The sequence below is a fragment of the Siphateles boraxobius genome, unplaced genomic scaffold (genome assembly GCF_051911475.1).
Source record: "Siphateles boraxobius isolate OS27281-9 unplaced genomic scaffold, OSU_SipBor_1 12, whole genome shotgun sequence".
NCBI lineage: Eukaryota > Metazoa > Chordata > Actinopteri > Cypriniformes > Leuciscidae > Siphateles > Siphateles boraxobius.
Genome location: NW_027508722.1, coordinates 29875249 through 29892145, shown reverse-complemented (window position 1 = coordinate 29892145; position 16897 = coordinate 29875249). Strand labels below are relative to the sequence as shown.

The 16897-nt window shown below is 42.0% G+C and overlaps 1 protein-coding gene across 1 annotated transcript; it reads right to left on the bottom strand.

Annotated features, from left to right (window-relative positions):
• Positions 1–3241: 3241 nt before the first annotated feature.
• Positions 3242–4438, bottom strand: LOC143714427 (uncharacterized). Its single transcript, XM_077205613.1, has 4 exons — positions 4027–4438; positions 3769–3907; positions 3561–3635; positions 3242–3452 (listed from the first exon to the last, which is right to left on the bottom strand). Exons 1-4 carry the CDS (start codon positions 4307–4309, stop codon positions 3242–3244), a joined length of 708 nt encoding a protein of 235 aa, XP_077061728.1. The 5' UTR covers positions 4310–4438.
• Positions 4439–16897: the final 12459 nt, after the last annotated feature.

Genomic DNA, 16897 nt, shown 5'->3' with positions numbered 1-16897 from the left:
TTTGTTTTTTATATAAATTAATTCATTTAAAAGAAGAGAGTTCAAGCTTCATTATGGAAAAACACTTGTGCCTGTATGACAAGTATTCGCGGAATTACAGATAATTTTCGGACGTGTTTCAGAATGGACTTCACTGACAGAGAGAAGGCAAAACTAGCATCATGTTTATTTTTCTTTATTTGACTAAAAGCACAATACTTTGTTTATATTGTGAGTATACACAAACAATGGATTCTTAACAGGATCGAATGATGTATAACACAAATATGTAAAATCAAAATCAACAGAGTATGTTGAGTCTCTTTTGCACTGATAAGAAAAAAAGCGAGACTATCGCACCGGCTCGATAGTAGACCTCAGAGGGTTAACCGCTCTTAACGAGTTTGTTTGCCCATAAAATCTCTAGGATATTAGGTTAAAATTATTTGGCTTGCTGTCCACTGGAGAGGGGCTCGATGAAGCAGCTTCAACTCGAGCTCTGATATACCCCCCAGTGGCTAAATGTAGGATCTGGAAATTGGAGGGCAAGGTACCTAAGATGAAGGTGGAGTTTGGGGAGTTGGAGGGATACTGGAACAGCTGATACTAGGGAGAGGTAAGCAGCTGCTTATATACTCTGGCTGTTGATTGAAAATTAGACTGGCTCACTCATCCCTAACTTACGTTTAGGAACTTCATTTAACGAGTTTGTTTGCCCATAAAATCTTTAGGATATTAGGTTAAACTTATTTGGCTTGCTGTCCACTGGAGAGTGGCTCGATAAAGCAGCTTCAACTCAAGCTCTGATATACCCCCCAAAAGTGTTGAATAAATATTTGGGACAGCAAGTTAGAATAATGTAATTAAGAACTTAGGAAATACGGGATGCCTGAGAGCACGTTACCCCCCAAAAAAGGGTGGAAATTTAAAACTGTATGGAGCATGGATATGGATGCTGCTGAAAGTGATGTTAAATGGGGCTCCTGGCTGGAATGAGTCTCCCTACTATGCCCACCATGTGGGGCTAAAAGTGGAGCTCCGGTGGGAGCTGTGATTTAAAAGAGAGTGCCTGCATTCGTTGTGGAGTGAAACGACATGGGCTTGAGGAAATTTGAATGGGGTACATCTCACCGCTGCATTGCTGCGGCAGTGACTTTCAGAAATTACTCCTGCGGGAGTATCTTGGGACTGGAGGTTTGAGTACGAGGTTGGAGAACGGCCAACCGCATCCATGAAATGAAGCCCCATGGAGTTAGAGAACATAGGGCCTCTGGATGTCACAAACAGGGGAGGAGGTCCTCGTCCCTAAAGGCAAACGGGCCCCCGGTATCTAAAGCGAAAGCTCCCTGTGCAGCTAGAGGGAGCCTACGGTATACGTGGGGAATGCAGAACTACCGTCCTTCTGACGCAGGGCCTGTGCCCGGTTGCATAAAGCACCTTAAGTGACATTTTCCCTTAAGTTCGCCCTTATGTTTCCCTTTAATCTAAGGGTGTTGCAGAAAAATACCCTTAAGTGTTACTTAACGGTTTTTTTAAGTGAAACGTAACATAAACACTTAGAATTTCCCTTAAATGCTGTTTTTTCCCTTAAGTAATCCCTTAAAAAGCGTTAACTGTTGCATAAAACCCCTTAACGGTCATTTCCCTAAGTATAATTTAAGGTTTGGAAATCGTAACCTTAAGAGTAACACGGACAAAAATAAGATGACATGGCTGAATTTATGGAACCAGTTGAAGATAATTATGTGCAAAGACGAATTTTTAGAGATCGGGAGAACCCTTTGGACCATCTTAGCGATGAAAAATTGTTGCTTGAATACCGGTTTGATCGACGCGCAATTTTTGACATCGCTAACAAACTAGACAGCGACCTTGACCATGTCACACATCGCAACCACTCTTTACCTGCAGTGTTACAACTGCTTATAGCACTGCGTTTTTTTGCAACTGGAAGTTTTCAGACGGTAGTGGGAGATGTTTTCCACGTGCATAAATCGTCTGTCAGCAGAGTGGTTCACCGGGTTGCGGGGGCTCTTTCCCGTCATTTAAACGCAACGGTCAAGTTTCCATCCCATCATGACCAGGAGGTCATTCAAACCAGTTTTTTTCGGAAAGCAGGTTTTCCTCGCATATGTTGTGTTATTGACGGCACACATATCAGAATACAGGCGCCCCAAACACACGAAGACCAGTACGTAAACCGAAAAGGCTACCATTCAATTAATGTACAATTAGTGTGTGACCATCTCTGCAAAATTACAAATGTTGTTGCATCATGGCCCGGGAGTACACATGACTCCAGGATTTTGGCGGAGAGCAAACTAGGGAGTGATTTTGAAGCTGGAGTGCACACTGGTCTCCTGCTCGGGGACAGTGGTTACCCCTGCCGTCCATGGCTCATGACGCCCTTCATGAATCCCCGTAATGCTGCACAGGCATGTAATTAATTAATACGTATATTCCTATGAAGGTATAATTTGGTACCTAAAAGATTTGCATGGAAAATGTTAATCAAATTGTGAGCATTAAAGAAATATTAGCAGTAGTTTACTGAATTATAAATGTATTAAAATATGTATTTAAAATAGGTATGCACTTTCTATTGTGTTGCTGCTACACGTTGTCAATTCTGTAACACCTTACCTGATTTGCGTATGTTTTAAAATAATCAAAGCCTCAAATATTTTGCACTCTGAAAGAAAATCTTTTATGCAATACATTACCTTCATAGTATTTATCTTAAAGCACTGTTTATAGCCTACTAGTAAAAATCTTTATTATTTTTTCTTTATTTTTTTTACCCGATTAGGAAAAGTACAATAATGCGCTGACCCACACAAGGTCGATTATTGAGAGGACCATCGGACAGCTGAAGCGCAGGTTTCACTGTCTCCACAGCGAACTGCGTATTGAGCCTTCAAGGGCATGCAGAATTATTGTAGCGTGTGTTGTGCTCTTCAACCTTTCCAAGACGTATTCTGCTATCGAAGAAGAGGATGAGCACGGGAATGAAGAGGGCTATGAGGAACTGCATCTGATTCAAAATCACGATTTCCAACAGGCTGGATATGCTGCTAGAGATGCCATTGTAAATGCTTTCTTTAACTGATAATATAGTTGTATTAATAGTAGTCATCTTAATAAGAAGAAATAAGAAGTAGTAGTAGTAGTAGTAGTAGTTTTTATTATTATAACACACACACACACACACACACACACACACACACACAATCTGAAATCTAAAAAAACAATTGTCAAAAAATTACTCAATTGTAGTTATTGTTATTTTGCCTTCAGCCTTTAGCTGTAAAAGTTTGTTATTTAGAATAAAATTATAGAGCTCCTGATTTTCCGTCTCCTTCTTTAGTTTTTCAATCTCCAGCTGCAGTTTCTCCTTTTGAAGCTGCAGAACCTCTCTCTGCAGTTCCAGCACATCTTCTCTTGATTTGGCTGCAGGTGATATTTGCGGTCTTCTGAAATACGCAAGTAATGGGGAAAATTAAGAAAATCTTAAAAAATAATATTAAAGCTGTTCGTTGGATTAATTATAGGCTGAAGCAATAGTTAACATAAATCATTACTTAGGGGTTGCCTGTATCGGCGTTCTGCTGACGATCTGATGGTGCTGAAGTTGTTTTTCAGAGTGCTGCAAGGGTCTAAATGTGACATTAATGTCAGTTAAATCATTATGTTATAACGTATTATGTCTCTAATGATGTCAAAATAATAATGTATCCTCTAAGCCACTGTTAATATATGATGATACAGGAAAATAACTTAATGCCTCACTCTATGTTACACTGTTGCACTGGTTCAGCTTCACTCTCTAAACCGCCACAGATGCCAGACAGGACAGGTGAGTCAGCTCCAATGATGTTTTGTACCATTATAGTACAGTCCGACAACTCAGCCGGTGGGGGTCCTCCACCTGTTGGTCAGTTTTGTAATCGTTAGGTCTTAACACTGTACAGCAATAAAGCGCACTCTGCTTACAAGGTGCGGTGCTTACAATCTTAAAAGCGTAGCGCTAGTCTTGCTCAATCTTACCTGTTTTGTTGGCTTCTTTCTTATAAGCGCTCAACTCTTTTTTTGCGACCACAGTGATGTTTTCATATTTTTTAAGGACTTCCTGAACCGTCCTCTTCACATCAAGATTCCTTGCGTTGATTTTTTCCGTTATTTCTTCCCACTGTTTCTGTTTTTTTGCAGCAGTTACATGGGGATTTAGTTTGCTTTTCAAAATTGTTTTTCTTTTATCATATTCGTCAAGAAGAATGCATTTCTCCTCCTCTGTCCAATTAGGCTTTCTTTTTTTGTTTTCTTTATCCATTCCGATATCCTAGCCTACTTTATTAGCCTACTTTATTTGATGAAAACGCGTAATTGCTAGTGTTAGTGTTTTGCGTATCTATGGCAACAACAGACTTTTATAACGTGAATCCAGGATCGCTGTCGTGAAACACTTATATGTTTCCCTTACCTAAGAGACCGTTTAAGAGATTATATGCAACACCCTTAAGTTATTATCTTAGGTAAGGGGAAATCGCCCCTTAAGTATCACACTTAAGGGAAAAACTTAAGGTGCTTTATGCAACCGGGCACTGGATCACATGAAGACACGATGGCCCGTCGCATCTGAGGGACGTACGATCCTTGGTACCTCCAGTCCTTTTTCGGATAGGAGGGCCCGCGCAGCGATCCGAACGGGAGAGTCTCCATGGTTAAAAAAAATGAAGGATCACACAGCGATTCGGAAAGGGAGGGCCCCCACGGCGCCCGAACGGAAAGCTCATGCAGCAATCCCGCTTCAATTCGAAGGAGAGAGCCCCCCCCCCCCCCCCCCATATGAATAAATCAGGGAGTTCACTCTGCGATCAAAACGAAAGTCGAACGGGAGAACCTATGATGTATCTGAACGGAAGAGCCCACACGGCGATTCAGATGGGAGACCCCACTCCAGGACTGGTATGTCATGCCCATCTGAAAAGGGAGATCTCTCACTGCATCCAGATGAATACACGCCCTGCGGGGCTAGGTAAGCGGGGAGATGCGATAGTAGGGATTCTAATAGATTCTAATAGTACTACTAATAGTAGTACTCAGAAGGATGCTAGTGTTTGTTGTGCTTGTCTAATGTTATGTAGATCTGAACAAACGTATCTTTAGAAGCCGTGGGACGACCATCGACCTAACATTTTTATTTGATGATCGGAAAGGCCCCTTTGTGCTTCTGTGGTGGCAGCAGCTATTCGGAAGGAATGTAAAAAGGACTGTTTGGTTGGGATGCCGGAGCTGTTGAGGATGGATTTGAGGTTCTTTTGAAACCAATGTCTGGAGGCAGGGAGGTTTTTTTTTCATCGATGAAGAGAGGATCGAGAGAAGAGGTGATTTGGGATTTCCTCTGGTGGAGAAAGAAGTTTAAGGACTGGTATGGTTGGATAGGGGTTGGCAAATTGAAGATGAAAATTGAATGACCATGTTTCAAGTGATCAGTTTTGCTTTGTTTGATGTTGAAATGTATGGTGTCGTAGTTTATTATTTGGAGGTCGGAGAACGTAGGATGGATGGATGGGTTGAAGTTTGAGTTGGTGGTAAATTCTGAGGAAACCAAACAAAGCCAAATTGAACATGCCGTCTTGCTTTGTTGGGAGAAAAAATACCTGAGCGGAGAGTGGTTAGGCAGATGCTAAGAATGTCGATGGTTAAAGGTTGTCTAGAGTCTGGACGAGGGGGATTGGTTTTTTGTAAACCTTTGATGAGGAGGGATATCTGAGGATTTGAAATGTTGGGGCACTGTTGGCCATGGAGTAGCTTAATAAAGAAATGAATTCCGCTGAGGTAGACTTTGATTGATCCTGGTTTAATTGAACTGGTGTGATGGAGGTATGTAACGAAGGAGTATATTGAGAGGAGGGAAAACTCAGGAAAAACCATGTTGTGACATCTGTGGAAGTTTTTGAAGGAACCCCAAGCTGTCCAGTATGTTTGAAGTGTTCTGGGAGAAACGGCTTGTAAGATGGTATTCATGGATAGGGTATGGAGATGTCTGAGGGGATGGTCTAGAGGAATATGAGTTCTGAATAAGGTTGAACTGGAGTTGGATCGGAGACTGCTTCCGGAGCCAATGTTCTGAATTTCTTGAACAGAAAATGGGATAAAGCATCAGCTATTTGATTTTTGTGACCTGGAATTATGTTCAGCTTTGATGACGAATTGATGACAGGCAGAGATCCAAATGAGGTTCCTAAGAAAAGGCATGATTCTTGGAGCATTAGAACGGCTCTTGTTGATACAGTGAACGGTGGCAGAATTATCGCAGTGGAACAGGATGTTTTTTGTTGACCATTCGGATCCCCATAGATAGGCTGCTACTACTATGGGATATAGCTCGAACAGGGCGGTCAAAACAGCGGTTTGAGGTGTATTAGTAAGCTCAGGAGGCCAGGTTGAGGCAAACCAACGTCCTCTGTAGAAACCTCCAAAGCCTTTGGAGGGGGCAGCGTCAGTGAACAGGGTGATGTCGCAAGGTCGGGACAAAAAGTCATTGTAGAAGAATGTAATCCCGTTCCATTGTTTGAGGAATGTGATCCATAATTTCAGGTCTGCCCTACAAGGTTGGCTTAGTGAAATTATGTTTTCTTAAAATTATGTTTTCTAAAAATTATGTTTTCTAAAATCCTCCAGCGGCTCGAGGTGAACCAAAAACAACTGATACCAGCTCTCAGTGATATGTGTCGGGTCCCCGCTATGATAACAATAACTTTCTCAAATGTTTACAGAACAAGCGGGAACCCAGTGTGCCTGTATCTTTTTCTATTGCTGTTCGATTACATGATAGAAAGTCTAAGTCCTTCAAAAGCCGTACAGCAAACCCATCTAATCTGGTGCCTATTACACGACATACTAAGATTGCTGTGGGGACAAAAAGTAAGACTGTTAAGTTAGCACTTTTAAACATCCGCTCACTTAAAAATAAATCACTTTTAGTCAACGACTTAATAACCAAATACAACCTGGATTTTATGTTGCTAAATGAAACTTGTCTAGAAATCAGCTGCAGTGCAACAGTCCTCAATGAAACAGCCTCTCCTAACTTTACTTTTATGAGTGTCTGCAGAGCTGTCAGAAGAGGCGGAGGTTTAGCTGCTCTTTATAAAGATGTCTATCAATGTAAGCAAATATCATTTGGGAATTACACGTCTTTCGAATATCTGGGTATTGTGTTAAAAGGTGCTCCACGCATTTTACTTATCATTGTTTACAGGCCCCCAAAATACTCTTCAGCTTTTGCTGAGAACTTAACAGAACTGTTATCAACAATTTCCTCAGAGTTTGACTGCTTTGCCATTGCTGGAGATTTTAACATTCACATAGATAATGCAGAAACTAATATGGCAAAATGAATCAAAACTGTTTTAAAAACTTTTGATCTGACTCAGCATGTACATGGACCCACACATAATCGTGGACACACTCTAGATTTACTTATCAGTAAGGGTCTAAACATTTCATCAATTGTCATTAAGGATGTAGCACTGTCTGATCATTTTTGTATTTTCTTTGATATATTGATCTCTCCTGCCATTGAAGCTAGATCTGTGTCTGTCAAGAAGAGATGCTTAAATGAGAACACTAGTGTACTATTTATGAAGGCTATATCTTTAACACCAAGCATATCTGCTGACTCTGTTGATTTTCTCCTTGATTCTTTTAACTCAAAAGTTAAGAGTGTAATGGATGATATTGCTCCTGTGAAAGTCAGGAAGAAGAGTGGCAGACAAAAAGCACCTTGGAGAAACTCAACAGCAGTGCAAAATATGAAAAGACAATGCAGAAAAGCAGAGCGCATGTGGCGGAAGACAAAACTTGTAGTCCATTATAACATCTACAAAGACAGCATCCATGTTTTCAATAAGGAACTAGGCAAAGCTAGACAGACTTTCTTCTCGAATATTATAAACAGCAATATAAACAACACGCGCACTCTTTTTGCTACTGTAGAGAGACTGACAAACCCCCCAAGCCAGATTCCCAGTGAAATGCTCTCAGTGAGAAAGTGCAGTGAGTTTGCTTCTTTCTTCTCTGAGAAAATCAATAATATCAGAAAGGTGATCAGCTCATCCTTGAGTTGCGCTGGGGTCAGGCAGATCAGACAACAGCCTGAGAAAGTAGCCAATATGTCTGATTTCGAAGAAATTGATGGCAAAATTTTGGAAGAAACCGCACAGCACCTAAAAACATCAACCTGCGCCCTTGACGCACTTCCCACATCTTTTTTCAAAAATGTGTTACACAGCTTAGAAGCAGATCTCCTAGAAGTGGTAAATGCCTCACTTCTCTCTGGGAGTTTTCCGACCTCCCTGAAAACTGCTGTTGTCAAGCCCCTGCTGAAAAAGAACAATCTGGATAAGACCATATTAAAAAACTATAGACCGATCTCAAATCTTTCTTTCATAGGCAAGATCATTGAAAAAGTTGTCTTCAATCAGCTGAACAAATTCTTAAGCTCGAATGGATACTTTGACAATTTTCAATCTGGTTTCCGACCGCACCACAGTACAGAGACCGCGCTCATAAAGATAATAAATGATATTCGCTTAAATACTGATACAGGCAAATTATCAGTGCTGGTACTACTCGACCTCAGTGCTGCATTTGACACTGTCGATCACAACATACTTCTTGACAGGCTAGAAAACTGGGTCGGGCTTTCTGGGATAGTCCTAAAATGGTTCAGGTCATACTTAGGAGGCAGAGGTTATTATGTGAGTATAGGAGACCATAAGTCTGGGTGGACATCCATGACATGGCTCCTACAGTAGTCACATTCAAATCCAGACTCAAAACACATCTGTTTAGCTGTGCATTTACTGAATGAGCACTGTGCCACTGTTCGTCCGACTGTTTGCACTGTATTTCATTTTATGTTTTAATTACTCTGATTTCATTTGATTATTTCTGTATTTTATCTTTTATTCTAAACTGTTTTAATTATTCTGATTTATTTTGATTATTTTAATTTCTTCTATGTAAAGCACTTTGAATTACCATTGTGTACGAAATGTGCTATATAAATAAACTTGCCTTGCCTTGCCTTGCCTAAACCAGATGCTGAGGTAAAGCTTGGTATTTGACCGAGTCTAGGAGGATTCCGAGAAATTCCAATGACGTAGAAGGGCCTTCGGTTTTTTTTTCGAGAGAGGGGAACTCCTAGTTTGGAAAACACTGTTTGGATGACGGTTAGATGTTTTGCTGGAGGGGAATTACTTGGTGAGATGACGAGGAAGTCGTCGAGGAGATGGATGAGGTATGGTATTGTGTGGTTGTTTTGTAGGATCCAGCAGAGTGCTTCTGAAAGCATGTCAAAATTTTTGGGACTGCTTTTACAGCTGAAAGTTAGCCGTACTGCGAAGTAGTATTTTTCTTGCCAACGGATGCCGAAAAGGTGACAGAAATCTGGGTGAATTGGCATGACTTTAAAGGCCAATGTAATGTCAACCTTTGCTAGCCAGGCTCCGAAACCAGCGTTTTTTTTATGAGAGAGATTGCTTGGTCTATGTCGTGGTAGTGCAGTGAAAATTCATCAAGAGGAATTAGGCTATTGCTACTGGGTTGGGAATTTCCATGGGGAGCCGAGAGATCGATGATGATTTGTTTTTTGGCGGAAAATTTTCTGGTGGCTACTCCGATAGGGCTTATGCGGAATAATTTAAAAGGTGGAAAATCAAAAGGGCCGATCATAAATCCGGACTCTAGTTCTTTTTTGATGAGGGCTTCCACTATATCGTGTTCGGCTGTTGCGGATTGCAGATTGTTGCAAATCAGGCTGGAATCAGGTATGCTTACCAAGCCGGGGTCAAAACCTTCTTTCAGGCCTGAAAGAAGAAACTGGGTGAAGTTTTTGTCTGGATGGTTGTCTAGTTCTCTAGCTAATGAGGAAATAATGATTGGACTAGAGAGGTACTTTTGAATTTTTTTATTAAAGGGCACCTATTATGCAAAATTCACTTTTACATGGTGTTTGAACATAAATGTGTGTTGGCAGTGTGTGAGCAAAACCACCCTAGAATGATAAAAATCCACCCAGTGTTTTTTTTACAATCTCAATAAATCATAAGCACTGTCTCAGAACGAGCTGTTCTAAGATTCTGCTCAGTGTGACGTAGAATTGACCAAGCCCCACCGACGTGGTTTGATTGACACTATGGTTTTGGCATAGACCCCGCCAAAAGTACTCGGTGATCTGTACGCCATCCTGCATTGTTTCAACGACAGCCGGTGTTCAGAAACATAAGTGTTCTGTTGTGGGATGTAATATTGTACATAGTAGTTTTCACTTACTTCTGACATCAGAGCCACTGAAAACACAGTGGATGGATTTTATTTACGCAGGAAAGGCGCCACTTAAACTTCCAAAATACGTTTGTTTGCGCAAATCATTTTCTGACAGACTGTTTTGTTAACGAGGGTCAATTCAAAGCAGGTCTTGCTTCAAAGTTAATCCTCAAGTGTGGATCGTTGCCTACTGTTCGCGATCCAACGTCACCTCCAGTAGAAGTACGTGTATTTTATGATTTTTGAGCAAATAGTCATTTCAGTCGATGTCAGCCAATTCAACAACAAATGCGTCTAAAGTTGTTGTCGTCTTCGTAGGATGTCTGTGTATATAATTCAAACCTTGTTTGTATAGTGTGTAACCACACGTTTATAAATATATATATATTTTTAAAGATATTGTATTAAAAACTGCATGTTTTCTGTAAAGACAAGACATCAAAATTGCTATGTTTATACAAAGGCCAGCACATCGACACGAAGCTGTAGAACGAGGGAAATTGGCGTGCAGACAGAAACATCACATAAATGTAATTTCGCTTGTACGTAGCAAACGTTATCACAGTATTTGTGTTTGTAGTTTCAAAAAATTGCGCCAACGTTATCACAGTTTGTGTGTGTCTGTGTGTTGCACATCCATAATTGCAAAGGGGGCGCGATTACAACTCTATAAGTACATACATGATACATGTATCAAATAACCATTCCGAGACGTCCTGGTCCATTCTCATTTGTGTTTCTTCTGCCGGAGTCTCTTCATTATCTGGGTCTGATTCCGGTTCAAACATGTATGGCTGAATCCCATACAAAACAGCTGGTCTCTCACTCACTCTCAGCCATTATTCTTCTACCGACTGTTTATTGCCATAGGTATGCAAGTTACGCCCTCATCCAAAGGCAGGGCGTGGATATGCAGCTCATTTACATTTAAGGTGGTACACACAAAAACAGCTCTTTTTAAAACAGGCCCCAAAAATGACATTTTCAAATGGTTATAATAAATTAACTGTGGGGTATTTTGTGCTGAAACTTCACAAATACATTCTGGGGACACCCGAGACCAATATTACATCTTGTAAAAAGGGGCATAATAGGTGCCCTTTAAGGTTAGCCGAGGAGCGGCACACGGGGCAAATGGAACGGGCGTGAGCTCTGCCGCAGAAATTACAGACATGGAGGAAGCGGCATCATTGTCTGTTGCAGCCTGATGAATTAAAGCTGTTGCACACTTGTCTGCCTGAAACTGAGGTAAAAATCTGGTTACGGACATTCCTTGACTGAGGGAACGCCTAAGAAGACTCTGTTGCATAGTTCAAGGTCCAAAGCTCCCCAATAAGGACACTGGTTCCAGTGGGTGACGCGGGTGGCGCATTTAGCTAAAAAAAGCTTATGATATGTATAAAAATGACTACCTCCGAAAGAGAGACTGAGCTCTGCTATGATCAAGAGGTAGTCATTTAATTCCTTGCGTCTGGCTGGAAATGAAGTGCAAATTACTTCAGTGTATCTGGCAAAAGCGATGCAGAATTCCGCGAGTGTGAGAACTCGTTTTGAAGGTTGTATGGAATTTTTAAGATTGATGGTTAATGGGCCACAGTCGATTCATTGAGGTGGACGGAAGTCAGTTGAGAAGGAAGATCAATATCTGCACCTGATTGAATTAGGGACCGGAGATGGGCTGAGACTGGAGGTGGTTATTGTGTGGGTTCAGGACGCCGGGTGCTGGAACTGAAAGAACTGATGAAGAGATCGTAGAGTTGCGCCTTTGAAGATCTGCGGGAGATTCCGGAACTGGAGAGGACTTGACGTAGGCTGTTGACTGAACATTTTGAAATAATGGGATAATGGGATAATAATGGGATAGATAAATGTTGATCGGAGGGTCCCATTACTGGCTGGTGTCCGAGATGGCTGGCATGGGCTGAAGTTAGAGGTTTGTGGGAAAGAAAGGTGTAGAAATCCTTCTCAGGGAACGAGGGTTACAGTCATAACCCGAGACGCTCCCTTCCGAGGGAACTCGCGCTGCATCGAGAATCGACACATTGGGGAACGAAATGCCCACTGCGCCATACTGAGAGAGTACGCCCTGGTGTGAAGCAACTGGCACACTCAAGACGAGAGAACACGTGAACCCGGTGTAGAGGGCAGATCCAAACTGTAGTGTTTTATAAAAGTGTGAGGGTAAGCCCAGCCTGCAGCATCACAGACCTCTTGGAGGGAAACTCCTGCTTGCAGAGCCTTAAAGGAAGCCACTCCCCTAGTGGAGTGGGCTTTAAGCGCCAGAGGTGAAGGCAAATCACACACCTCGTAAGCTGAAGAAATTGTTTCCACTATCCATCTGCTAATAGTTTGGTTTGAAGCAGGTGACCCCTTCCTTGGGTCTGATTTCCTCCAGCCCGAAGTTCTTTGCACATAGATCTCTAGGGCTCGGATCGGGCACAGTAGATGTAATTTCGCTTGCTCATCCGACGCATGCGGTGAAGGATGGAAGGCCTGGAGAATTATAGACCGTGCCACATTTGACGGCACCTTAGGCACATAGCCAGGTCTAGGGTGGAGAATGGCCTTTACTTTGCCGGCAGCAAACTCGAGGCAAGAAGGAGCGACAGATAGAGCCTGAAGGTCCCCAACTCTCTTTAGGGACGTAATGGCGAGCAGGAATTCTACTTTGAAAGACATAAATTTCTCAGTCACCTCATCCAAAGGTTCGAAGGGTGCCAGGGATAACCCCTCAAGAACCAATGCCAGGTCCCACGTGGGGACCCTGGACTGGATGACAGGCCTCATCCTCCTAACTCCACGAAGGAAACGTACTATAAGTGGGTGTCTCCCCAAGGTGCCCACCCCTAGAGGTGTGTGGAAGGCAGCTAAGGCCGCCACATAGACCTTAAGTGTGGATGGGGAGAACCCGTCAGAGAAACGACTCTGGAGGAACTCCAGCACTGAAGCCACAGGGCAGTTAACTGGGTCCACTTGATGTTCTCTGCACCATAAAGTGAATACATTCCATTTTAATGCATACAGTTTCCTCGTGGAGGGGGCTCTAGAGTTTAAAATGGTCTCAACCTCAGTTGAGAGACCGGCATTTAAAAGTTGGTCCCCCTCAGGGGCCAGACCCACAGCTTCCATAGCTCTGGTCGAGGGTGAAATATTGTGCCCTCGGCCTGAGACAGAAGGTCCCTCCTAATCGGAATTTGCCACAGAGGGCCTGCTAGAAGAACCATAATGTCCGAAAACTACACTTGGGCCGGCCAGTAGGGGGCTACTAGGAGTAAGCTGATCCCGTACCGCCGAACTCTCTCTAGAACCCCTGGGATCAGAGCGATCGGGGGAAATGCGTACAGATGCTGCCTCGGCCAAGTCTGCACCATAGCATCCAGTCCCAGTGGAGCTGGATGCGTGAGGGAGTACCAGAGCGGACAGTGGGTGTTCTCTTGAGAGGCAAACAGATCCACTTCCGCCAGACTGAACCCCCTCCATATCAACTCCACCACCACCGGGGTGGAGTCTCCACTGCCCGGGCGTCAGCCCCTGCCTCGACAGGATGTCTGCCCCCACATTGCTGTCCCCCGGGATATACATAGCTCTGAGTGAAAGAAGTTCTCCCTGGGACCACAGGAGAACCTGATGCGCCAGTCTGCACAGAGGACGTGATCTCAGGCCCCACTTTCGATTTATATATGAAACCACCGACGTATTGTCTGTTCGTACTAGAACATGATGGCCTCTGAGGCCATAATTTGAATATGTATCTAATCATAATTAATTATAATATATCTAATCATAATTAATCATGCATCTCTACACATAACCATAGTAATTATTTAAGGTAACAAAAAACTCTAAAAGTTACAGTTATCTTGTAAGAAAACGTTGAAAATTAAAAGAAACTTTAACCTTTTCATTAAACTGGAACATTGCAATGTGTGCGCAACATGCGCAGAGGAACCGTCTTCTTCCGTTGTGCAAACTGATTAGTGTTCAAAAATGAACATATTTAACTTCACGACAAGTGACCTTACAGGAGTGATTATTGTTAGGCTGTCTGTCACCTGCAAAAAAAACCAATCACGTTTTAGGGAATTTCGAATTTTTTTTATTCTACAGGAACATGATTTGTGGATTTTGTGGAGTTTTAATTTTGTATTTAATGATTATGAGTATGTTTTTGCCATGATTATGTTTACATGCCAAAACATTATTATACAAATCTCCCTGATAAAGGCTCCCTAGTGAGTAAAATTACAACTTACATTGAACATGGAAGAGAGGTAACAGTTTACTGGAACCGTTACAAACGAATAATGGAAAATAAGAGAAATATACAACAATACAAAAATATAAAACAATACCAAATACTAAGATTATGTGTTGCCAATGGCATATTGGGCTAGATAAGGCTCAGGTGTGGCTCAGGTTTGGGGTTTCTGGTTAAAGACTGGTGTGGATATGGTTTAAGGCTGTGAATCAGTACCAAAATTAAAATTTGCCCATGTGTGGCCTTTGTCTTTAATCCAGATCTGGTCCACACAAGGACAGTAATTCATTGCTGTTTGTGGGCCGAGTAAAAGCTGGTTGTGGTGTGGGGTCCGAGAAAATTGCTATGTAAATACATGGTTGCAGCCCAGAAATGTCCAGAGCAAAGCAATACAACAATAAAGTACAGACATAGGACAGTGTCTCTGTAGACACAAACATCACCACACACTTAGTGGATCAAAAGCAATGATTGAGAGGATTATTTTTGTGCCTATGCTTTTTTCTTTCTTTTTGAAATTTTGCACATTCTGCACCTTTGAACAACAGTGCAATCCATTGAACACACTGTACACACAGTACCTCACAGGCTTATTTTCATTGCTGTCAAAAAACTTAAATATGGCACTATCAAGACTAAGGTCCATAAGATCAAGTATATGTTTTTCAGAAAGTAAAAAGGGTGAATGCTGATTTCATGTTGTCTGTAACACTTAATAACACTCCTAATTACTTTTTAACTGTCTGTCACCTTTAAGTTATGGATCCTGAACAGACCAAACACCAATTGATGAACTAAAGTAAAAGCAGTCATTTGGAGCTCTGCAGATGGTGAGCTCTGAGCACCTGGTGTGGAGACCCTTTGTTCCTAGAGCGGGAGTGCTGTCAGATTGGAGGGGCCGTAACCAAGGGAGATTGGTCGTAATGGGCGCCTAGCCAGGCCAGACATGAGGACAGCTTTTCCACTGGCAGGTGCTGTTAGGTGGCCATTCGGAGTGTGGCTGTGCTGATTGACGCACCCCGGAAGGCACTGCTGTTATTTTGCTCTAGTGCATGGGTGTGGTGGGCTCATGAAGCAGAGTGCTTTTTCTGCCAATAAAAGACCCCCATTGCCATTGATCTATCTATCACTACTTTTAGGGCTGTTTTTTGTAACATCATCATCATCATCATCATCACCACCACACATACTCACATAAAATGTACACTCTCTCACATGAAGCATTTGAATCGAATTTCAAATTCACAGTTTTTTTTCTGAATAAAACAATTCAAACAATTTACACCATTCAAAATTCATTTCTTATTGTCTTTGTTCGTGGCAAAATATAAAATATAATAGTTCTTGCCTTAATACTACTAAATAATTTGTCCTTGTTTTATATCAGTTATTTACTGTGAATAATGATCTTTCGTAGTTTTATTGGGGGCATTTACGTACGAATTAACATAAGACCCAAGCATATTTGACTAAGATGTAGAAATGGGAGGACAACATAAAGGGGTTTTAATACCAGAGGAAATTATAGCTGTACTATATTTGGCAACCATATGGCCAGTAAATTAGGAAATGCAAATTGTATGTACAAGATGTAACATGCCTATTTCCTTAGACTCGTCTACATGGTATGGCTTATTAAAAACCTTTTGTTTGATTAGCTTTTTCATTATTATTGTTCTCTTTACAGTTTTTCTCAATTGCTTTGGCATATTTTTTGAAACAGTCTTAAAATTCTCTAAACTGTAAGTTCAATCACAACTGCACAACATCAGAAAACTATATCTCTGCAAAAATGTAGTAACTCACCCAAAACATTTAATTCACGGTTCAAAACCGTCTAGGCTACGACTGTAACCTCTGTTCCCTTTCAGCCGCTCACGTTTGACGTAGTAGCGAGTGTGTCTGTGTTCTTCAGCGCGAGTGCTCTCAACTGCTGTTTTAACAGCATTATTTCTGTGTGTTTGTTGACGGTTAGTTAGAGGGCAAAGAAGTGATTGCTTCACTGTTTCAGTTCACTGTTCAGTGTTGCCGCGGTCATTCCCCGGTGTGCTCCGGCACTGGTGACGGGTCCCATTTCCTAAAAGATAAACACGGGTGTGTTTGCGTCTTTTTCAAGATGTCATTCCATCCGTGCGGTTCTGGATGCAGTTGTTCCCTGTCCCCCTCTGACGGTCACAATGGTTGCATCATGTGTTTGAAAAATAAAATAAAGAAAAAACGCTGAAGCAGCCCATTACCAAGCCCCGCTATGGCGCCGTGTGGGATGGGTGATCAGAGGATCATAGTGAGGCTTCCCCATCCGGTAGCCAATCCCTGTGGGCCCCT